A 25,110-nucleotide genomic window follows, 5' to 3' on the forward strand; every position below is an offset into this window, starting at 1 on the left:
AACCACTTTTACAGTGTCAGTAGCTCAGCAAGTCAACATCACTTGGAATAGATTGCTTTTTTTTTTTTTTTTTTTTAAGAGACTACTTTAGGGGAAGAGAGAAGTGACAGGAGGTGAGTTCTGAAAATCCCCATTGTATATACTTCGAATATAATCAACTTTCAATTGTGCAGCTGGTTATTATCAGCTTTAGGGTGGTCAGGAGGAAAGGAAGGTCCCAAGCTCATTTCCTGGTGCCACTCAAGAGACTCCCTGCCCACCTCACTCGCTGTCCATCCCTATGTTATACAGGAATCAAAGTACACAGTCACATTAGATTAAGGAAATACAACTTTTAAATCAATATATGAGGCAGTGATTTGAAAGGGTCTCAGAGCCCCACAACCCTGTCTTCAGTGTACAAAAGGACTTGGTCTGTAAAAGAGCTTCAGGCAGATGCAGTCTAGGGACAACAAGAGAGGGCTCACACCTGACCCATCCTCAGACCATAGCCTTCATTGTGGGAGGCTTCCCAAGGGAAGAAAACTGGAAAACTGGGGATGTAAGGTACTCCAAATCTAATAAACTCAAAAACAGTATCTACGCCCTTCTCAGATATTTGGATGTCAGCAGTATTGAGAACTTTGTATATTCTGCCAAATTACTGTTTTGCTCAAACAGCTTCCCAGTCAAACTGGGATCATCCAATTTCTCTTTGAAGAGCCACCTGTTCCCCCAAAGCATTCCAACTACAAACACCTTTCAGAAGACTGAGTATGGTCGTCTTTTTTGCTTTACTAAGCAAAGCCTTTTTATAATTAGCCACTAAAAGCAGAAATTCAGTAAACAATCTGGTCTGTTTTATTGTTCCTTGTCTAATCTATTCCTTACACTGCTTTAGTGAGTGATAAGTTAGAAGAATGAGATTCATTTTCTCCCTAATTATTCATTCATTAAATATATTTCATCTCAGTTATTATTCTAAGCCAGCTAAGTGTGTTTGTGATAAGACATTAGCATGTGGAATTGGCCCAATGCTTGTCAAGCCCCTTTCAGTTTTCTATGATCACTGGATAGAAAAATTTGTGAACAAATGCTGACCCTGAGTTATACCCAGGATACTGGAAATAAAATTTTAGATCTCTCTAGTTCTGCTCTGCCAAATGCTGTGCACAGAACTGAAATGGAATTAATTAGCAAGAATATTACTGTCCAATTCCTCTGATATAGATAAGCGGTACCTACATCTTTTAGAATATGGTTTTATGGAAGAAAGTAATTTGTGTCTTTGTGACCAAGCTGTGTTCCTAGGAGATACATACATACTGTGTTTATTCAGTGTCAAATCACAGGATAAAATGAGGACAATTCATTATTCACTAGGATGCTTCTACATGAGAAGATGTTTGGCATCATATAAACAAAACTTAGCAACATGAATCCATCTTTTGCTTTTCAGATGAATGCTTTAGTATCATGTAGGCCCAGCTTTAGATTCAAGTTCAAGTGAAAAATTTATTCAGTACAATCATTTTGGCTCAAGGAAGCTCAAACTGTGTGTGTTCCTATTTGAACCTGTTTGGGATTCTCTTGGGAAGGGCTCACTGAGAAGCATTGAACTGATTTTTGTTGCCCCATTTCCTTCCTCACAGGGGCACATGGAAGGAGAAGTGTGGGGTCTGGCAGCTCACCCCCTCCTGCCCATCTGTGCAACAGTAAGTGATGATAAAACCCTCCGGATCTGGGAATTATCCTCCCAGCACCGTATGCTGGCAGTGAGGAAACTCAAAAAAGGTGCGTATGTCACCTTACACACCTGTAAAAGTGTTTACAACCACAAGTATTGGGTTCATTCACCCATTCATTCAGCTAATATTTACTATGTGTGCCTATTATATGCTCCCAGATATGCTGGGCAACGGGGATTTAGTGTTTGTTGCTCCAGATATAACTAATCACGTGGAGGATGGTTCCAGAAGGCTGGCCTGATGCGTCCGTGCCCAGCTCTATTCTTTATTTCCTTGCACTGCATAGACATTTGCCACCTGGGGGCAATATGTCCTTCCTCTTCTCATCTGAATTGTAGGAGTCAGTTGAAACCCATCAGCTTGTAAAAAATGGTGTTTATCTTTATGTCTAACAGTCTGTGGAACTGATTTTATTACTGAAAAAGGAAACTTGGTTTAAAAATAATAGTTAACCGCAAGAAACAGATAAATATGTATTAAACACCTATATGCACGAGAACCAAGAGGTATACCAAGAAGTAGAAATTCAGCAAACGTTTATTGAGCAGCTTCTATGTATCAGACACTGGGGATCCCAGGATGAACAGTCACATCTCTAGTGTCAGAGATGGACAAGACTTGAACAGAGTCCCAGCAACAGCTGGTCCATTTAAATTGGGTAATTTGAAGAGTCTCGAAACTGGACTCCCTATGAAGAGGCAGGCAGGGTGTTGGGAAATGACCAGGGCTAGCGCAGGACGATGCAACTAGTAGTAGCTGGTAACCACTGCCAGCCCTGGGCCTGAAAGGACAAGAGGAGGAACAGATGAGAGTGAGAGCTGTGTGAGATGGCAGCCTGGCAGGAGGCGGTAACCGTCCAGCCCAGAGGCTCAGCCAGCAAGCTGTGGCCCTGCAGGGAGGCAGCCAGGGGAGAACATGCCCCAACCTCCCTACCCTCTATCCGTTCTTCTCTAGTACCCTCCCTGCAGCCTCCTGCTGAGTACCCTCCCTCATGCTCCCCCCAACCAAACGAATCAGAAGCCAGGGAGCGAGGGAGCCTGTTGGTAGAGTCCATGCAGACCAGTTCCAGGCACAGAGCAGGGTGGAGAGTGTGTGAGGACAGACAAACCGAAGATCTCTGGCACAAACAAGGCGTCAGAGAGGCTCAGGGTAAGGCCCACTGCCAGGGACAGCCCCACTGGGGAAAATGAGAGCCAAGGCTCAAAGGATTTGTGAAAGTTAAGACAGGAAAGGATAAGATTGGGGCCTGGCCCCTAGACTGTTTGTGCTGGGTATTTTTATAGATAGATGTGGGGAGACAAGTCTAGGGGGATAAAGTGAGAAAAGGTGTCAAGACGGTGATGACAGTGGCTGACACCACTGAGCCAGTAACCGCACTAGCGCTTCGCCTGTGGTCTTCACGAGAACCTGGTGAGTAAGGCCTCTATTCTTTCCACTTAGGAATTAGGAAACTGAGGCGCAGAGCACTTAAGTCATTTGCCCAAAGTTGCACAGCTAGTAAGTGATGGATCTGAATTCAGATCCAGGAGTGTGCTTCAGAGGGCACACCTGTGGCCACTGCATGACGCTGTCTCCCTTTCCAATTTCCACTTAGAAATTAGGAAACTGAGGTGCAGAGCACTTAAGTCGTTTGCCCAAAGTTGCACAGCTAGTAAGTGATGGATCTGAATTCAGATCCAGGAGTGTGGCTTCAGAGAGCACACCTGTGGCCACTGCATGACGCTGTCTCCTTCCACCATATGGACGCACTTTACACTCGACTTCTGAGTCTTCATAAGTGGTGGAGCCAGGATTCAAACCCAAGTCTGACTCCAAAGCTCATGCTCTTATCTACTACAGAGGTGAATGATCAGGCTACTCATTTACATTGGGGAAAATAACAGACCAAGGACTCTCTGTGAGTACCTTGAATATCAGCCAATGGACTTTATTCACCAGGTTAAAAATGAGTTCAAAAGAACAACCACCAACACCTCTGAGATAGGATGGCCATTCAACTCAGTTTATAGCTGGTGTCCTGGTGTAATTATTAATAGCTCTCCCTTTCGCTCTCGGGTATCCTGGTTTGTGCAATAAATCTTTATGCTTGACCTAAGCTTGGTGACTCTCCTCAAGGGCAGGCTGGTCTTTCTGTTCTTTCAGCACTAGCACAATGCCTGATTCATAGTAGGTAAATAACTGCAAAGTGAATGGATGAAGAAAAGAAGGAGATAGACTTTAGATGAGCCCATTTAAAGTTACTGGTGTGAATGTGGCTTTTCAGCCTGTTGGAAACAGTGGATGGGGAGGGAGGGGTGGAAACTCTGTTTGGAATGTCTTAGCACAAGGCTGCATGACTGTCCCATCCTGGGGCTGTGCTCATCAATATCTTGACAATAAAAGCATGGCCAAGGAGGGGGCATATCCTTAAGTAGGATTCCTATTTAACGTACTCCATATTCCGCATTCAGAAGTGCCTCCCATGACCCTGCAAAGCGTTAGAAAGCATTTGTCATGTAGTCCCCTCAGCCCAGTATTGGTTAGTTTTGCAGACACCTTTGGAGAGAACGTCCATACTTCATTCTTCCCATGACAGAAGAGACAGGAATAAAATCTTCCACCTCTAGAATTATGCATTACAATCCACAGCTCAGAGATTAGAGAGACTAAAAGTAGAACAACAAGGTCCTCCAAAGCAAATTTTGTGCGTAAAGCACAGTATAAAAAAAAATAGTTTCTGGAAATTTTGTCTCATTCTTAAGTACCACATCTTGGGAGAAGAAATGCTAATTATATTAACCCTTTATTCCTTTTCCCTCTTCAATCCACTTGTCATTTGAAAACTCCAGGTCTTCATATATGAAAAAATGAATGGATAAACCTCAGAGAAATAGAAAACTTATTTTTAATATTAATGATTATTGTCTTTGGGTTTGGTGGTAAGAAATGTTTTAAATTATGAGGTTTTAGTTTGCAGCAGCAGTGTTAAAGACACAGTCACAGGTCCGTGACTATATGTACATGTCCCCCCTCTTCATTTGTTTGGTAGCAAAGTCATGGATCGTAACAGTGCTGTTTGTGGATTCTTTTGCAGGTGGAAGATGCTGTGCCTTCTCCCCAGATGGGAAAGCCTTAGCAGTTGGCTTGAATGATGGGAGTTTCCTGGTTGTAAATGCTGACACTGTCGAAGACATGGTCTCCTTCCATCACAGAAAAGAAATGATCTCTGATATTAAATTTTCAAAAGGTGACAGCAAAAACTTGTAAAAATGTGTTGGGACAAAAAGTTGCAAGAGTGGATTCTTTTTAACTATTTCCTTAGCCTCTTAAGTTCCTGGAAGTAAATTCCCACATGAAATGCTTTGCTGTTAACCGCTCATTTTTCTTCATAGATACAGGAAAATACCTTGCCGTGGCGTCCCATGATAACTTTGTGGATATTTACAACGTCCTGACAAGCAAAAGGGTTGGCATCTGTAAAGGTGCTTCTAGTTATATTACACACATTGACTGGGACTCTAGAGGTAAAGTATGCTGTGGCTTTTAAAATATAATTTCAGTTTTTAAAAGTCATGTCCATTCATATACTGTTTCTAAGAGCAAACGGCAGTTTAAAGAGAAACTTACAACATAAATGACTGTAATTTTACAACCCAGAAGTAGCTGCTGTTAACACATTATTGACCGGGGGATTTTTGCAGAAGTTACTTCCTGTGGCCAGCAGTTTGTCCTGTAGGTGAATATTGAAACAGCTCTGGTCAATGATGTTCGGGTAACAAAAGACGTATTACTATATCTCTGGTCAATAAGTTGTTAAAATTTTGAGTATTTTTCCATCTTTTTATTATTATTACTACTATCACTACCACTACTATAATTATTAACTCAGCCATTGAGTTTTAAGACTGTTGAAGATATATGATGCCTTCTGTTACCATACAAGCCACCTTCACCTCTGGGTCTGGCATACAATGTCCTTGCCTTGCATCTCCTTCTTAATGCTTTCCCTTTTCCTACCAATTTTCTATCTACCAGAGAACTGCCCAAGAAGTTTCAAGTCATTTTCATCCTCCAATGGAGGTAGGAAGCTATATTCAGCTCACCTAGAGTTTCTCTGATTTCTCTCAAAACTCCCAACCTATCCTCTCCCTCCTCCAGGTCATGCCCACAGATGCCATGGAGATTTATCTGTTTACTTATGTAGCAGATCTAGCTCTTGTCATGTGCAAAGTCTGAAGCCAGGAAATGTGGAAGGTCCAGAAGGGAGTGAGATGTGATTCCTACTCTCTGCAGTGTTTATCACTGAATGCGGGAACAGGCTGGTACCTGAACCACACCAGAGCACAGACCAGAGGGTCACAAGGGAAGTGGTGAGCAGGGGCTCAGAGTGGCCAAGCCAGCAGTAAGCACCTGGGGCGTTCTAGGGTGGATCATTTTGAAAACCCACTCCAGGGACTTGGCTGATGTTAAGAGTCCAGGGCAGGCATTTTATAATGGGCAGGTTCCCAGCTTTCAGCGAAGTTTAGTCCGTGTAGTAGAAAGCAGCATCTCTGAGAAAAGAGCTCCCAGGGGAATCCATGGAGCCTTCATAGAAGGAGTGACCTTTGAGATGGATCTTGAAAGATGAGTAGAAGCTCAACAGATGGCGATGTCTGAGATTGGCGTTCCAGGCTGGGAAGGAACAGGTTGTGCTACCATGTGGCGGCGGGAAGAACAGGGGGATTAAGAAACAGTAATGCTGAGTGGCTGAGGGCATGAAAGGCAGGGGATGCTGCGAGGCCAAGACAGCAAGGAAAGAAACTATTAGGTCATGCTAGGAAGTTTAACCCTGAACTTTATCCTGTAAGCATTAGGTAACTCTGACAGATTAGAGTGGGGCTTTCCCTACCATCTTGGGAAGGGGGAGCGAGCCTGGAGATGGAAAGCAAGTGAAATAAACCAAGACAAAGAGATGACGAGGGTCTCAACCAAAAACAGGTATTTTAGAGATGCCAGTGTATTTCATGCATTTGTTGAAGTAGTGGCTGTAGACTGACCCTTCTGCCCAGCAGGAATTGCCTTGTAGCTATACGTACTGCGCTGGAATTTGGACTTAATCATTTACAACCCACAGGCGTTTTACACAGAGCAAGGAAGGCATGCGTGCCATTTCATTGTGAGAGGTCCAAGTCCCAACAAGGGCAAAGGGGATCAGATAAGTCCTGCTCACTTTCACTTCAGGGCCAGGCAGACGCAGTGCCGGGGGCTTGGGCTGGTGTGTGGAAATAGCAGGACGCGGGCCTGGGAGGCGTCTAGGAGCAGTGAGGCCCAGGAGGTGAGGGGTGAGTGTCAGCAGCCGCTTCTCAGCCCCTTCTTTGATAGTCTCTGCTTTATTGTTTGCTTTTAAAAAAAATTAAAACAAGGATTTCATCCTGTTGGATTTCTGGCTAACATCTCTGGCTATGCCCTGTTGTGAGAAAGATTTAGAACACTGAGGGCCATCTTTATGCATATGAAGAGCAGAGTGTGATGAGTTATATTTAGAACCCAACACACACACACACCCCACCTGACACAGTATGTGAATCCCACCACTACAATGACCATTAGAGAGTTAAAGCCAATTATTATTTACATTTATGGAGTGAAGAACTGAGAGGAAATGGGACATAGGAAGAATATGTTTTGATTGAGGAGATTAAAATTATTTTTATTTGTGATAAAATACACATAACATAAAATTTGCTGTCTTAACCATTTTGAGTGTACAGTTAGTTCAGTGGTGTTAAATACATTCACATTATTGTGCAGATACCACCACCAGCCATCTCACCTCTCATCCATCTTTTCATCTTATAAAATTGAAACCCTGTACCCATTAAATAGTAATTCCCCTTACTCCCTCCCCCAGCCCCTGGCAAGCACCATTCCACTTCATGTCTCTATTAATTTGACTATTCTAGGTACTCCATATAAGTGGAGTCATACAGTATATGTCTTTTTATAACTGGCTTATTTCACTTAGCATAATGTCCTGAAGATTCCTCCATGTTGTAACGTGTGTCAGAATTACTTTCCGCTTTAAGTTGAATAACATTCCATTGATGCTGGGAATGATTGAGGGCAGGAGGAGAAGGGGATGACAGAAGATGAGAGATTGGATGGCATCACCAATTCATGGACTCGTGGACGTGAATTTGAGCAAGCTCCGGGAGTTGGTGATGGACAAGGAAGCCTGGAGTGCTCTGGTGCATGGGGTCACAAAGAGTCAGACACAACTGAACGACTGAACTGACTGACTATTCCATTATGTGTACATACCACATTTTGTTTATCCATTCATTGATCAGTGGATATTTGAGTTGCTTACAGTTTTTGGTTATTGTGAATAATATGGCCACAATCGGGGTATACAGTTCTTTTGAATATATACCCAGAAGCGGAATTTCTGGATAAAATTCCATTTTTAATTTTTTGGGAAACCTCCATACTATCTTCCACAGCAGCTATACCATTTTACATTCCCGTCAACAGTGCACAAGAGTTTCAACTGCTCCTCATCCTCACCAATGGTTGTTATTTTCTGGGTTTTGTTTGTTTTTGACAGTAGCTATCTTAAATGGCTATGATACGGAACATTGCAGCTGTATTGACACTTGGGGAAGGTTTTTATTTTTTTATTCTTCAAATGTGTTGTAGGCCCTATGTCAGATGTAGGGATACAAAGAGGAATAAACCCTAGGTGGAAGGAACAAGACCTTGCCCGGGAACCACGAGCTGCCACCACAGAGAGGCCAGGCGGAGGTCTGCATGAAGGCCCTAGATGTAGAGCCGTCACTTCACAGGGAGAGAGGCAAACCTCACTATTTCTATAATTTTGCCCAAAGCTAGATAGAGTCTTCGAGCCAACCAACACTCAGGGTGATCGAAAAAAACAGTGAGAGAAAGGAGGCCAAGGCCTTTAAAAAGCCACTTTGCCTCTCATCCTAAGTGGCCCCTTCAGTCAGTTAAGAGGATCAGACCAAATGGTTTCTGTGGCCTGAGAGGAGAATAGAATATTTTTGATTTTTAGGGAGGAGTTATACCATCTGGAGAACAAGAGCAAGTGTGCCCATGAAGCTTCCCTGGTTTAACTCCAGTTTTGTTGCCATGAGACATGTGTCATATCAATATTCTTCTGCTCCTGATACCCCAGTGCCTTCAACCTGTGCCAGGCTGCCTCAGGATCAGCCTGGCTCTTCATGCAGGGCCTGGAGGGCCTGCAGAGGGTAGAGAGCAGAATTTAGGAGCAGGGGTCTGTTTTGTTCCTTTGATTTTGTCAAAAATAGTGAACGAATTTGCTGGAGCCAGCTGGCTCGTCAGGGGCGGAACAGCTCAGCCGTCAGCCTCCGCAGCCTTCCGTGTCCATGGCAACCACAGGTCCCAGGAAAACCAAAAAGCACATCGGGGTTTTGCAGGAACATCAGCTACCTCTGCACAGAATGCCTAAGAAAGAAAACATATATATGGAGAGAGAGAAAACATGGAAGAGTATTTTCTAGAGGATGTTAGTTCATTTCCAGAAACACCAGGACTGTGAGATCGTTTACAGTTTAAGCTGTAATAGGACATCTGATTCCCATTTTCATTGCAAATGGCCTAATATGTTTGGTATATTAGGCACCAATTTTGGAATTGTTCTTTTTTTAATATAAATTTATTTATTTTAATTGGAGGCTAATTACTTTGAGAAGGCAGTGGCACCCCACTCCAGTACTCTTGCCTGGAAAATCCCATGGATGGAGGAGCCTGGTAGGCTGCAGTCCATGGGGTCGCTAGGAGTCAGACACGACTGAGCAACTTCACTTTCACTTTTCACTTTCCTGCATTGAAGGAAATGGCAACCCACTCCACTGTTCTTGCCTGGAGAATCCCAGGGACGGGGGAGCCTGGTGGGCTTCCGTCTGTGGGGTCGCACAGAGTCGGACACGACTGAAGCGACTTAACAGCAGCAGCAGCAGTGGTTTTTGCCATACATTGACATGAATCCACCATGGGTGTACATGTGTTCCCCATCCTGAACCCCTCTCCCACCTCCCTCCCCATTCCATCCCTCTGGGTCGTCACAGTGCACCAGCCCCAAGCACCCTGTATCATGCATCGAACCTGGATTGGCGATTCGTTTCACATGTGATAATTTACATGTTTCAATGCCATTCTCCCAAACCATCCCACCCTCGCCCTCTCCCACAGAGTCCAAAAGACTGTTCTATATATCTGTGTCTCTTTTGCTCTCTCGCATACAGGGTTATAGTTACCATCTTTCTAAATTCTATATATATGTGTTAGTATACTGTATTGGTGTTTTTCTTTCTGGCTTACTTCACTCTGTATAATAGGCTCCAGTTTCATCCACCTCATTAGAACTGATTCAAATGTATTATTTTTAATGGCTGAGTAATATTCCATTGTGTATATGTACCACAGCTCTCTTATCCATTTGTCTGCTGATGGACATCTAGGTTGCTTCCATGTCCTGGCTATTATAAACAGTGCTGCAATGAACACTGGGGTACACATGTCTCTTTCCCTTCTGGTTTCCTCAGTGTGTATGCCCAGCAGTGGGATTGCTGGGTCATATGGCAGTTCTATTTCCAGTTTTTTAAGGAATCTCCACACTGTTCTCCATAGTGGCTGTACTAGTTTGCATTCCCATAACAGTGTAAGAGGGTTCCCTTTTCTCCACACCCTCTCCAGCATTTATTGCTTGTAGACTTTTGGATAGCAGCCATTCTGACTAGGGTGAAATGGTACCTCATTGTGGTTTTGATTTGAATTTCTCTGAAAAAGAGTGATGTTGAGCATCTTTTCATGTGTTTGTTAGCCATCTGTATGTCTTCTTTGGAGAATGAGCCTGAGCAGTGGAATTGTTCTAAGTTGTAGGTTATATAGATGCTGGGGTGGCATGTATGAATCGCTCTGTGGGTTATAAAGCTCTAGGCCCCAGCAGTATGTGATATACTGTACCTGCATCGTGATGAGGACAGCTGTCTTTTTCAATTCTCTTATTCTGTGTGTGTAGACATTTCTAGTGAATAAAAAAAAAAGGTGAGGATTCTAAAAGAATAGGGTTACTGTTATTCAGGGGCAAATTATACCTGGATTATACAGAATTTTGCCCTTTGCTTCTGCTCCCGTCCTCAGAATGTTTCCATGGTTATATATTACAGAGTAGAAGGCAGTGGAAAAAAAGAGTGGTGACCTAAATAGTTCCTCTATGCTTAAAAGAAAAAAAAAAGTTTAATAACAGCAGTAACAAAAATTTGAGGAGAAAAACACATCCATAACGCTACCTTCCTAACACAATAATTGATTTTTTTTTAATTTCCTCATATCCTTGGTTTCAGAAACCCACTCAAGCTGGCTTAAATTAAAAAATAAGAATAAGGAATGACTTTATTTGAAAAATAGGGATATTTCATATAATCTAAGAACAGGAAGCAACATCTCCTGAGAAACTGGCTTTAGGAATGAATCAGAAAATGTCTGGAACCTAAACAGGGAGTGCCCCTCTCCCCTCCTCTCCTGCTCTGAGGGGCCCATCTCCACTGCTCCCCTGGGTCTTGTGCCTGCGTGTGGCGCCCCTCTTTGCACAGGCAGGCTTTCCCTCATTTGTTTGCACAGGGCCCACTCTCTGTCGCCCCCAAATGTCACCCCTAGTCCCAAAGGCCACATCCATCTCCTCCCAGCAAGGCATCCACTGATTCAGCCTAAGGTTCCAGTTTCCCAGGAGAGAGAATTTGATTGCCCAGTGTGGTCACTCCTGGGTCAATGTCCACCTCCAGAGTGCAGATGTGACCACAGGGGCCCAGTGCAGGGTGCAGGGCAGTTCTCAGGGAAGGGGTGTGGGCTTGGGAGGTAGCCACAGGTGTATGGTGCTTGCCAATGTGGCTTTTAAAAACATTCCTGCAGTCAGAAAGTACTTCACTGAGCTGTTTTAATAGGTTTTGGTCTGTTTTAGAAAGTATGATCTTTGAAACAATAGTGTAAAGTGAATTGTCAGGAAATTATGTATATTCTAAGAATGTTTCCATTGAGTCTTTTACTCCTGTTCCCACATCCTTTGTTATCTGCAGTCACTCTTAAGAATTCTAAAAGTCACTTTGCGGATATATCTAGTTCATTGGGAAAATATTGATTACTCATTTTCTTATAATGCTAAATAGCCAAAGCTGATTTAACTCTCATTTTCTTTTCTCACTTTGTGTATGTTTGGCTAGTAAGTCAGGAAAATGGGCCCATTTCAGAGAAAATGCTTTCAAATTTACTTGCTCCTCACAGCAAAGGCAAATCCCCCACGTCACCATGTTATAACCCAGCAAACTGGAAATGATTCAGGTTTCAGTTATGAAATGAGAGAACCTTGTTTTTAATTAGTCACTTAGAAACAGACCTGCAACTCCTGAAGGATAGCCAAGCTAGATTTCAGATCTAAGTGCTACCCACTTAAACATTAAAGAACATGGTATAAATCACAGAGTTCTTAGTTTGGTATTCATTTTTCCAGGAAGAACATTTCAAGACTACTAGATATAAAATATGGAGAAGGCATTGGCACCCCACTTCAGTACTGTTGCCTGGAGAATCCCATGGATGGAGGAGCCTGGAAGGCTGCAGTCCATGGGGTCGCTAAGAGTCGGACACGACTGAGCGACTTCACTTTCACTTTTCACTTTCATGCATTGGAGAAGGAAATGGCAACCCACTCCAGTGTTCTTGCCTGGAGAATCCCAGGGACGGGGGAGCCTGGTGGGCTGCTGTCTATGGGGTCGCACGGAGTCGGACACGACTGAAGTGACTTAGCAGCAGATATAAAAGAGTTATGTAAGAAAGAGGGGGGAGGACATGCTAGTGTGTGTATACACACACACACACACACACTAAATTACTTGCAGATAAAATGTTAGGATATCTGACATTTGCTTCGAAGTAATCTGGGGTGAGAGAATGAGTGGAGATTCCTGAAACAAGGCCAGCCATGTGGTAATTTACCATTGAGGCTGGACATTGGCTTTCTAGGGGTTTTTTTATACCATTACTTCCATATGTGTTTGAGATTTTCCATTGTTTAAAAAAATGCTGAAAAAAATACTCAAAAATAAATCTTTTGGGTCATTTAAATTTTCAAGCTATAAAGAATCATTGATGTGGTAGGAAGAGAATTAAGAAATCTAATCGTTTTCAACATTAATCGAAATGAATCCAAGATTAAAATCCAAGATTTTACATCAGACCGAAAGACTATTTTTGCTCAACATTTTGTTTTGGGAAAAGTCTTGGATTTCTTCACAAGTTTTCAAGTAAAAAGGGAAGGGGAGAATGGAATGAGCATTTACAGTTTGTTTTATATGTCCTTGTCTTCCTGTTTCTAAATGTTAAATGGCAAATCTGGAATTTGTATCTTAGTAAACACGAACTCTTACAGGGTGTTTGCTTCTGGTGTCATAATTCTTGCCAATGCAGTTTGCTTTTACTAGATTTCTGTGCTAGAAAGCAACAGGGGAAAAGAGCATAAGTTAGATTTTGTCTGGCTTTGGAAAAATAGCCAGTGCAGCCGAGTAAAGTAGCAACTCGATTCTTCTTTTTTTGGAGGATGTTCAAGGTAAGGTTTTATAAGGTTCATGTGTTTAAAAATCATAGCTTTGGAGTTTCTACCCTGCCACATGATTGTCTTTACATACATCCTGGATCACTCAGCATATATTTACTCAAATTATGAGACTTTGATTAAAATCAATGAAAATAGAAAATATCAAATGGTTGCAATCATGTTCATTTTATCACGAAAAGATAAATGCAGAGGTTAATTGTCTCCTGCTTTATTCTATCATAACAGGAAAATTACTGCAAGTCAATTCAGGTGCCAAAGAACAACTCTTCTTTGAAGCTCCAAGAGGCAAACGGCATATAATAAGACCTTCCGAGGTAACAATCACACACAAAGCTTTTAAAAAATAGTTCATGATTTACTATGTGCATTTAAGTAAAACCTATCATTACTATTCACTAAAATGAGTTATAGTTGTGTGTCTTTCAGGCTTGCCCATTTCTTAAATCTGACTGCTTACCCTGGTTTCCTACTTTCTGAGAAGGTATGGATTTACTGTGCCACTGACATAGCAATCTCTAATTGGTGTCCTACTTAATTTTTCTCTGCCAGAAGACAATGACTGAGCTAACAATTTGAATGCTACATATTACTTTTCCTGTTCCACATGTTCTGTCATTTTATGCAAAGCTTTTTAGGAACTTAAAATTCTGAAACATGCTTTCTCAGTGGTTACTGTTTGCAATAGTAAACAATATCTTTTGCAACAATAAGAGAAATTATTTTTCAAAACAAAACCATCCCCAACGTGACCATCCTAATGTAGCAAGCTGTTACCTTTTCCCATATTTTCCTCATGCTTCTATCCACATACATCATTTTTTAATCGCTGAAATCAAATCCTAGACAAAATTTTGAATCCATGAACTCACACACTCCTGAAATCTCTTCCTAAATGCTTGGCTGCTTTAGTCTTTCAGTCTGTACAGTGCTTCCGCCTGGTAAACCCTGTTGGCCAAAAAAGTCATTGCCTGATGGAGCACTAAGGACGTCCTTTTAGTCCCCGGAGACATTCTAACTCATTTATTCACTATGTAACCTTTGATGAAAGAAAAGGAAATATTGCTTCTTTAGAGGAAAAAGAGTCAAGGGTATGCCACGGAGGGACAGGCATCTTCCACTCTGTAGCTTCAGTTAGCTAGCAGTATAAACTATCCCAGTATTCTAAGGTACTTCTGGACTTCTGTTCATTCATAATATTTTAATTGTTTCTAAAGGCAATATATGTGCAGTACATGAGACACCCAAGTGGTTACAGACGATGGCACTGGATTAATGGAAATTGTTAATGGATTGATTAATCTCACTCCCAAACTCCAGTTTATTTACCTTTGATCAATCTTTATTTTAACTTTTTTTATGGGGAAACTTTAATAGCCTTGAGTAAGGGATATTTTGAAGTATGCCATTCCTTCACTGAGTATCTGTGCACTGTTCCAGGCACTTTGTATACCTGTATTCCAACCCTCAGAGAGTGGTTTACCTACTATGAATCAGGCTGGTGTGTGATAGTTGTCAATCTCATTTTACAGACAGGGAAATTAAGGTTCTAAGAAAGTCAAAGGACCACGGAGCTTTGGTCCCAGCCTAGAGGGGTCTGAGTGTCATCCACAGCCTAGACCACGCAGTGTCATTTTGCATCACTTTACCTGTATTTTCCCTTCCAGTGCTAGTCCCCCACATAAGTTTACTAAAATAAGATTCGGTAGAACCATGTGGTGGAGGAAGGATGAGGTCAACTTGGGACAGATGAGCAATTTTAGACTAAAAAATACCTCCAGAGGTAGCTCATCCTTTTACTTAGCAGTATTGTCAGGCCCCTCAATTAAGTATGAAGGATTTTGAAATTTTCCTTTGCAAAAAAGAAAGAAATAGTCATGGTGAAACTAAAACAAAGCTTACCCAGCAAAGTTTTAACTATGACAGCTATTAAAATGTCCATTTATATACACCAATGCAGCATGGTGCAGTTAAGGCAGCTCTATCCCAGGAGCCCAACTCCTTAGAGCGCGACTTACCCTCTGCTTGCTAAGCTGGCCGGGATTTAAATGACTCACTTCTCATTGGGCTCCAGTTACCTCCTCTGCAAAGCAGTGATGATAATGACATACCTGCCTGGGGCAAGGTGCTATGGGAGACACCCTTGTGTCTGTCTAAATTCCAGGGTGTTTAACAAGTTTATTTACCCGTTTTGGGTTTTGTTGGTTACAGGGATCGTTCTTTTTTGAATTTATTTTATTGAAGTATAATTGATTCACAGTGTTGTGTTAGTTTCTGCTATACAGCAAAGTGACTCATATTATGTAACTCAACGTTACACATATATATACACATTCTTTAATGCTCCATTTTAAATGCAGTTTCTATAGCTTCTGACAAGTTAGACATATGCCTCCCCCAGATAGCATGGTGTTCAGATCTGGCCAAGGGTGTTCTGTTGGGGTGACTGTAGAGTGAGCAAGACCAGCTCACCCCCATTCCTCCCTGTATAATGAGTCCAGGAAAGGTGCCACCCAAGGAGGGTGTCAGAAATGAAATCTCGTATCTCTAAGGAAGTCAGTGACCAGAAGCCCATTTCTGAAACCTGAGTGGGGGGTTCCCTGCTTCTCTTCCTGTGAAGGTCAGTTGGGGATGTCATAAGGAGTTGGGGAGACTCCACTTGCAGCTCAGAAGACTGAGGTAGTTATGGGGGAACCACGTCACGTCACCTCGGTCTGCAGCCTTCCTTGAGCACCCAAACTCACTGGGTGAACCGCCGCTTTTTGGTTCCAATCTTGCATGTGTCCAGAAGAAACACAGAATATTAAATGAGAAATTTGAGTGACTAAAATATGTATAGCACCTCCTCACATTGTGACTCAAATCCTAGCTACATCTTGTCATTTCCCTCGCAGGCAGTGGTGCCAAGCAGAAAACTACAGAAATGGAAGGTGAGGTACATTAACAATGTGCGAAGCAGCTTCCAGATCCACAGGGAGCAATCTGGTCTTTCATTTTAGCTACAGCTCTCTAATGAGTTTTTATAGCTTTTTAAACAGTGCTTCAAAGTGCTTGTGCATAGAAACTGTACTGATAAGGTACACTAGGAGGTCTTGAATGAAAGTAAATAAAATCATATTCCCCTGGGAAAGTCTAATCCACAGTGGTGGTGGTACTGTTATTGTTTTATTTTTTAAAAAAGGAAAGAAAAGCCTTGATTTTGTCAGAATTAAAATATTTGAATTGTGAATCTTCCTGTCCATGAATTTCAGATAAAACAGTTTTAAAGGATAAAATGCATATTCACGCAATAGAGTATGAACATCTCTTCCAGTTTTTAAGATGGTCTCTCTAGAGCATAAAGAATACTAAGCTAGCTGTAGAATCTTATTGCTCTTTCCTTCAAGGAAGCAGTCCTTTAAAAAGTTCTGTCCTGTGCCTTTTTAAAATACTTTGCTAAATGATCAGCCCCATTGATCAATCTAGCTCAGTGATTCTCAGTTGAGGTCAATTTGCCCTCTCTCCCAGGGATATTTGACAATGTCTGGGGACAGCCTGGGGAGGTGGTGCTACTGGCATCCAGTGGGTCAAGGACAGGGATGCTGCTGAATGGGCAGGACAGCCCCTGAACGCACGTAATTATCTAGCTTGGAATGTCAATAGAGCTGATGCTGAGAAACCCTGATGGCATTTTGATGTTTGTTCAGTGGCTAAGTCATGTCTGACTCTTTGTGACCCCATGGACTCCAGCACACCAGGCTTCCCTGTCCTTCACTATCTCCCAGAGTTTGCTCAAACTCATGTCCATTGAGTCAGCAATGCCATCCAACCATCTCATCCTCTGTCACCCTCTTCTCCTTTTGCCGTCAGTCTTTGCCAGCATCAGGGTCTTTTCTAATGAGTCAGTTCTTCGCATCGGGTGGTCAGTGTATTGGAGCTTCAGCATCAGTCCTTCACATGAATATTCAGGACTGATTTCCTTTAGGATTGACTGGTTTGATATCCTTACTGTCCAAGGGACTCTCAAGAATCTTCTCCAGCACCACAGTTCAAAATCACCAATTCTTCAGCACTCAGCCTTTGTTATGGTCCAACTCTCACCTCCATATGTGACTAATGGAAAAACTATATCTTTGACTATATCGACCTTGTCAGCAAAGTGATGTCTTTGCTTTTTAATGCTCTGTCTAGGTTTGTCATAGCTTTCCTTTCAAGGTGCAAGGGTCTTTTAATTTCATGGCTCTTTTAATTTCATGACTTTTAATTTCACAATTCCGTGTCTTTTAATTTCATGACTCTTTGCGACCCCATGGGCTATAGCCTGCCAGGCTCCTTTGTCCATGGAATTCTCTAGGCAAGAATACTGCAGTGGGTAGCCATTCCTTTCTGCAGGGGATCTTCCCAGCCCAGGGATCAACCCTGGGTCTCCCACATTGCAGGCAGATTCTTTTCTGTCTGAGCCACCAGGGAAGCCCCAGCTTATGGCATACACGATAATAAATATCTAGGTGAGAATTAAAAACCTTTGTTATTGTCAGGTGTCCACAATTCAGACGTGTTCATTTTATCTAGGGGAGCGTATATGGAGGTTTGACTGCAGTGTTGATTTATCGAGACAATATATATGCCACTTTAAAAATGCAGCTGAGGATTTTAGGCACTGCAGCATACAAAATACCCGGTGTTAGCAAAGTCATCATTTAGAACTATTCCATCTCAGTTTGTTTCTTTTAAATCAAACAAAAAGATCTCTGGGTTGTACGAAATATATTAATTTTCCTTCTTTTCAAGATTGAGAAGATAGAGTGGGACACGTGGACCTGTGTGCTGGGGCCCACCTGTGAGGGCATCTGGCCAGTGCACAGCGATGTGACTGATGTAAATGCTGCCAGCCTCACCAAAGACTGTTCCCTCTTAGCCACAGGAGATGATTTTGGTTTCATTAAGCTTTTCTCGTATCCTGTCAAGGTAATATTGCATGTTTACTATATGTATTTGCTTAGTTTCAAATAATAACCCCCAAACTATCTATTGTATTTAAGTGGATTTTTAAATATCAAAGGAATAAGTAATCAACATTGTTATCTACAGTTATTTACATTTGCAGTTGTACAGTTGTCTACATCATGGTTGTTTATGCCCATAGAAACCTTGGTGACCTTATGTATACTAGTTTGAGTCAGAGTCTCGTGGTGTAGAATTCTTCCCTGAAGGTCTGTCAGTGCACATCAAGTCCAACATCTCACGAACTGCAAAGTAAGAATTTTCTGTACAACTTGGACTGGCACTTTTACTAGCCTACTTCTGGAGATGAAGAATTCACTACTGTACAAGGTAGTGCAATTCATTTTTAAATCACTCCATTGGTAAAATGCTTTGCCCTAGGTAGAGCTGATTTTTGTTTTCCTTTAGCCAAAGTTCTACCTTCTGAATTGTTGTTGAATAAGTCCAGTCTTCTGACAGCCTTCTTGCGTGGGAAGATTGTATTTGACCCCCTGAAGTCTCATTTTCTCCAGTCTAAACATCCAGTTCCTTCAGTAACAAGGTGTCTAGCTGTCTCCTCCTCTGTTTTATCAATTCCATTAAATTCTGTGTTGTTTCTTCTTTTAGTTTTATTGAGATATAACGGACATGCAGCACTCTATAAGTTTAAGGTGTACTTAATGATTTGACTTACATACCTTATGAAATGATTATCACCATAAGTTTAGTGAACATCTGTCATCTAAACAGTGACAAAACAACAGAAAAAGCAATGTTTTTTCTTGTGATGAGAACTCTTGGGATTTATTCTATTAACAGCTTTCATTTTAATATGTAGAAGGATTAGCATAATACTGCATCCCTGATGTTTATTTATCTTCTAACTGGAAGTTTGTAACTTTTGACTGCCTTTATCTAGTCCCCCCACACCCCTCACTTCGATAACTACAAATTGGTCTCTTTTTCCAAGAGTTTATTTACTTGTTTGTTTTGAAGTATAGTTGACTTACAACGCTGTGTTAGTTCAGATATTATGTTATTATTGACTGTATTCCCACTCTGCTCATTCCATCCTCATGACTCATTTATTTTGTAACTCTTAATCTCCCTTACCCATTTCAATTCCATTTCAAAGTAACTCCTCTAGGACCAAATTCAGGTCCATCCAGGTTGCTGCAAATGGCATTATTTCATTCTCTGCAATGGCTGAGTAAAATGCCATTGTATATATGAGCCACATCTTCCTTGTCCATCGTCTGTTGATGGCCGCTTAAGTTGTTTCCATGTCTTTGCTATTGGAAATAGCGCTGCAATGAACACTGGGGTGCACGCTTACTTTCAAGCCATATTTTTCTTCGGATATATGCCAAGGAGTGAGGTTGTTGAATCATACGGTAGCTCTATTTTTAGTTCCTTAAGGAACCTCCATATTGTTCTCCATAGTGGCTGTACTAACCTAAAACTAACACAACATTGTTAATCAACTGAACTCCAATATAAAATAAAAATTAAAAAAAAAAAAAGTGCTTCAGATGCAGACTAATCAGCTCAGGGTTCATCTCAGTAGGACTCTTCTTGTTTTGATTTTATTTCTGTATTTAATCAAACAAAGATGGCATCAGCTCTTTTGGCTGCCATACCAAACAGTTGAATCATAGATATTATTCCTCAAAATGGTAAGGTTATCCCCCCTCTTAGACTTACACAACTGATCTTCTAAAATATGAGTACACAGCTTTGTATTTGTACCAAATAAGATTTATTTTGTTTATTTTCCCACACAAACATATCTTGTTTATGTTTCAACCTATCAACATCTTTGAAATACCGTTCCAAAGTATTTACTTTCCCTTTCAGCATCACACTGTTCTCTGATTTCAGGAGTGTGAGTTACAAATCATAGAAGAAAAAAAAAAGACTAGAACAACCAAATACCACCACCAAGAGCCCCCATTCAATTTGGCATTCTGTTACTTAATACACACATGTTCAGTTCAGTTCAGTCACTCAGTCATGTCCGACTCTTTGCGACCCCATGGATTGCAGCACGCCAGGCCTCCCTGTCCATCACCAACTTCCAGAGTTCACTCAAACTCATGTCCATCGAGTCAGTGATGCCTAGTAACAGGCATTTAAATATGTCTGACCATGGAGTTGGTGATGGACAGGGAGGCCTGGCATGCTGCGATTCATGGGGTCGCAAAGAGTCGGACACGACTGAGCGACTGAACTGAACTGACCATGCCATCATGGAGCTCATATTTCTATCTCTAGTCTGATAAGATATCATTAAAACTTAGCAAATATCTTGCTGAAAGCCAGATTATGTCTCTGGTATTTTTAATCTCTCCTAAACAAACCAACCCATAAAAGATATGCAATTAGTTCACTGTGAACCCCTGTTGTTGCCTAGTCATCATTACTTTTCCAAGTGCTTATCAACCTTCTGTGTAATAATTCACCCTAGAATCTTCCAGGGATTGCATCAACTCATGAGTCAGCATGTGCCAGAGCCTACGTGTTTTCCCTTTTGGATCTGGGAACTTTTTTTTTGGATGCCACTTCTTCTGGCTTCCAAACTCTCAACCATTACTGACCTTATTTCTGTAATTACATTTGAAGGTGTCTGCGCTCAAGGACATGAGCTCTGTTTGGACCTCTCTGGTTTGGGGAGCATCCCCTTTAATAGAGGTGATCATTAAATCTGCTCCCTGTTCATATTAAGCCATCTGATGTAAGCAGTGTTCCTAACTTTTCTCTTTTTCTTCTAGCCCTAAATATATCTTTAAAATCCTTTCCAGATGTCTTAGCTTTTCATTTTTGCATTCTTGAAACTGTACTAAAGTTGTCTGTAGAATATTTTTGTGTTCATCCCTGGTTATTTGCTCCTGCTTCTGTTACTTGTACATTTAAAACCTGAATACATCAACTCCCTCTTCAGCCACTTTGGTTTCTTTAGATGCCTTCTTTCCTTCTTCATTTGTTAATGTCTCCTCAGATTATCATTTTGGGGAGCCTTTTCTAATATACACTTCTGATTATGCCCTGTGCTCCTTTCATTGACCATCAAGAAGCCACTTGGTAGCCTTCTCCCAGTGATTTATGTTACTACCACCTACCAGCCCTTTCTATTTGATAAGAGTCCAGTTCTGTGTAGCAGTTTTCCTTGCTACTTCTACATTTTTTGAAATGAGACTGCCAGCAGGACAAGTCAAGTTAGTGCTGCCCTGGTTTTAGTGGACTGAGGTCTGGGCAGGTGTTTAGATACCTGAAATCCTCACGATACTATTGCATCGTGCTCCTGAGCCAGATTTATTGTTCATCTTGGGAGCTCGTCACCCACATCCCTAGTGTGACCAGGAAGGCTGTCTCCTGCAGTAATTTTGAGGTGTGTTCCTCCAACTCCTGGAGTTCCAGAAGGCTCCTTAGGGACAACCCCAGGAAACAAGGGTTGGGGGGCAACTGGAGGGGCGCGGTTCCCCTCCTTCTCCAGAGACACTCTATGTTTTTGCCTTTTGTACGCTGAGCTTCTATGTAAGATTTTCCCCAAGATATTGTTGTGAAAATTTTCAAGCATACAGGAAAGCTGAAAGAATAATAGAGTGAACTCCTAGAAACCCACCACTTAGATTTTGTGATTTGAAGTAAATTGTTGACATCAGGATACTTACCCCTAATTGTTTCAATTTACATGTCATTACCTAGAGTTCATTTTTTTTTTAAGTAAATTTTATGTATAGTTGAGATGCACCAATTTTAAGGTTCCTTTTGATGAACTTTGACAAACACTTACACCTGAATTATCCAAGTCAGTCAGTCAGTTCCTTCGCTCAGTCGTGTCCTACTCTTTGTGACCCCATGGACTGCAGCACGCCTGGCCTCCCTGTCCATCACCAACTCCCGGAGTTTACTCAAACTCATGTCCATTGAGTCGGTGATGCCATCCAACCATCTCATCCTCTGTCGTCCCCTTCTCCTCCCACCTTAAGTCTTTCCCAGCATCAGGGTCTTTTCAAGTGAGTCAGTTCTTCGCATCAGGTGGCCAAAGTATTGGAGTTTCAGCTGCAACATCAGTCCTTCCAATGAATATTCAGGGCTGATCTCCTTCAGAATGGACTGGTTGGATCTCCTTGCAGTCCAAGGGACTCTCAAGAGTCTTCTCCAACACCACAGTTCAAAAGCATCAATTCTTCGGCTCTCAGCTTTCTTTATAGTCCAACTCTCACATCCATACATGACTACTGGAAAAACCATAGCTTTGACTAGATGGACCTTTGTTGGCAAAGTAATGTCTCTGCTTTTCAATATGCTGTCTAGGTTGGCCATAACTTTTCTTCCAAGGAGCAAGCATCTTGTAATCCAGACACCTATCAAAATATAGAAGAGTATCATTATCCCAGGAAGTCCCCCCATGCTAACTTCTGGGGCACTCTCCAACCCCGCTCCACTCTCAGATGAAAAAACGATTCCAATGTTGTTTTTGTTTTTGTTACCATAGATTAGCTTTCCCTGTTTCAGAACTTCGTATAAATCAAATGATCAATTAGGAACGGTTTATTTCTGGCTTCTTTCCCTCAGGTAATGTTTCTGAGATTTCTTCATGTTGTGTGTAACAATGTTGTTGTTGTTTTAGTTGCTAAGTCATGTCCAACTCTCAATAATCCTGTCCTTTCCTTTTTATAGCTGAGGAGAATTCCACTGTGCGGATATAGCAAAGTTTGTTTATCCACCCAGCCATCAGTAGACACATGCTTCTCCTGTGTTTGGTTATAATGAAGTTGCAGTGAAAATTTTTGGACAAATCTATGTGGACATATTTTTTTTTCTTTCTTTTAAGTAAATGTGTGGGAGTGGAATTTCTGTGTTATTGGGGGAAATGTGTTTATCTTTTTTTTTTTAATTTTATTTTATTTTTAAACTTTACATAATTGTATTAGTTTTGCCAAATATCAAAATGAATCTGCCACAGGTATAAGAAACTGCCAGATCTTTTTCCAAAACGGTTGTATCATTTTATGTTCTCACCAAAAATGTCAGGTTTCTAGTTGCCAATTTGACGTTGTCAGACTTATAAAGGTTAGCTGTCTTGAGGAGTAGATAGTGTGATCTTACTGTGTTTGTAACTTACGTTTCCCTGGTGATCAATCATGCTGAGCATTTTTTGTTTGCTAATTGGCCATTTGTGAAGTGTTTGTATAAATCTTTTGTCCACTATTTTAAATGGAATTATTTACCTTTTTATTCTTGAGTTCTACTGTGTAAGATTTGATTGAAGAAGAAGTTTCATAATTTAAAAGCATTTGAAAACCAGTCAAATATAAACCACTTTGATAGTATCACTTCTCTCCTTTTTTTTCATCTGATTTTCCTGGTACTCTTTCCTTCCGAATTTCATGGACCCAAGCTGGAGAACATTTCTAGATGTATAGTCACACTCCTCCAATGCTCTGGGTGTGTTGGCCACACACACACAGTCTGTTATGGACTGAATGTTTTTGTCCCCACTAAACTTCCTATGTTAAATCCCTAACATCCAATATGACTGGATATGTAGAGAGGGCATTTACAGAAATAAATAAGGTTAAGTGAGGTCATAAACATGAGTCTCTGATCCAATAAGATTAGTGTCCTTATAAGAAGAGATACCAATGAGCTCACTCACCCTCCCCATGCGCACACACGCTGAGGAGGAAAGCCTAGATAGAAAGTTTCTCCATGCTCATATAAGGGGTCCACAGCCGGGGTGAGAGCCCACACCAGGAGTCAAATTGGCCAGCACGTTGGTCTTAAACTTCCCTGCCTGCAGAACTGTGTGGAATAAAATTCTGCTGTGTAAGCCACCCAACATGTGGCATTTTTTTATGGCAACCCTACCAAACTAAGATCAAGGCATCCAGTCCCATCACTTCATGGCAAATAGATGGGGAAACAGTGGCTGACTTTATTTTTCTGGGCTCCAAAATCACTGCAGATGGTGATTGCAGCCATGAAATTAAAAGACACTTATTCCTTGGAAGGAAAATTATGACCAACCTAGATAGCATATTAAAAAGCAGAGACATTACTTTGCCAACAAAGGTCCGTCTAGTCAAGGCTATGGTTTTTCCAATGGTCATGTATGGATGTGAGAGTTGGACTATAAAGAAAGCTGAGCACCAAAGAATTGATGCTTTTGAACTGTGGTGTTGGAGAAGACTCTTGAGAGTCCCTTGGACAGCAAGGAGATCCAACCAGTCCATCCTAAAGGAGATCAGTCATGGATGTTCATTGGAAGGAATGATGTTGAAGCTGAAACTTCAATACTTTGGCCACCTGATGCGAAGAGCTGACTCATTTGAAGAGACTCTGATGCTCGGAAAGATTGAGGGCAGGAGGAGAAGGGGAAGACAGAGGATGAGATGGCTGGACGGCATCACCGACTCAATGGACATGGGTTTGAGTAAACTCCAGGAGTTGGTGACGGACAGGGAGGCCTGGCGTGCTGTGGTTCATGGAGTTGCAAAGAGTCGGACACGACAAGCAACTGAACTGAACTGAACTGAACTGAACTACCAAACTAAGACACCATGCTGTTGCAGTGTTCTCGCACTGAGTACTACGTCATCAAGTCTTGGTGATGCCTACAAGACCATATTATCATCACACAGCTCTCTGTCCAAAATTCAAGTTCCACTTGTTAGACTCTAATGTCATGTCTTCTTCTTAACCCTTTTCCTTGTTCTCCTTTCCTTTGAGTTACTAGGTCTCTCTTCTAGGCATTTTTTCTAGCCATGTCTTACATAGGCACTTTGACAATTTAAAATCTTGATGTGGGCA

At 41.6% G+C, this 25,110-nt stretch overlaps 1 protein-coding gene across 5 annotated transcripts in view; it reads left to right on the forward strand.

The window, feature by feature from the left end:
• EML6 (EMAP like 6) overlaps positions 1–25,110 on the forward strand; it is a 287,468-nt gene that overhangs the window by 217,844 nt on the left and 44,514 nt on the right. For all 5 annotated transcript variants that reach the window (XR_001501286.3, XM_059891241.1, XM_059891240.1 and 2 more), the window contains 5 exons: positions 1,632–1,773; positions 4,801–4,953; positions 5,099–5,230; positions 13,561–13,649; positions 18,103–18,279. Coding sequence is in view for 4 of the 5 variants with exons in the window: in XM_059891241.1 (XP_059747224.1) it covers positions 1,632–1,773; positions 4,801–4,953; positions 5,099–5,230; positions 13,561–13,649; positions 18,103–18,279 (693 nt within the window). In the remaining variant the exon portion in view is untranslated. The remainder of the gene's footprint in view (positions 1–1,631; positions 1,774–4,800; positions 4,954–5,098; positions 5,231–13,560; positions 13,650–18,102; positions 18,280–25,110) is intronic.

Source organism: Bos taurus, chromosome 11 (genome assembly GCF_002263795.3).
Source record: "Bos taurus isolate L1 Dominette 01449 registration number 42190680 breed Hereford chromosome 11, ARS-UCD2.0, whole genome shotgun sequence".
NCBI lineage: Eukaryota > Metazoa > Chordata > Mammalia > Artiodactyla > Bovidae > Bos > Bos taurus.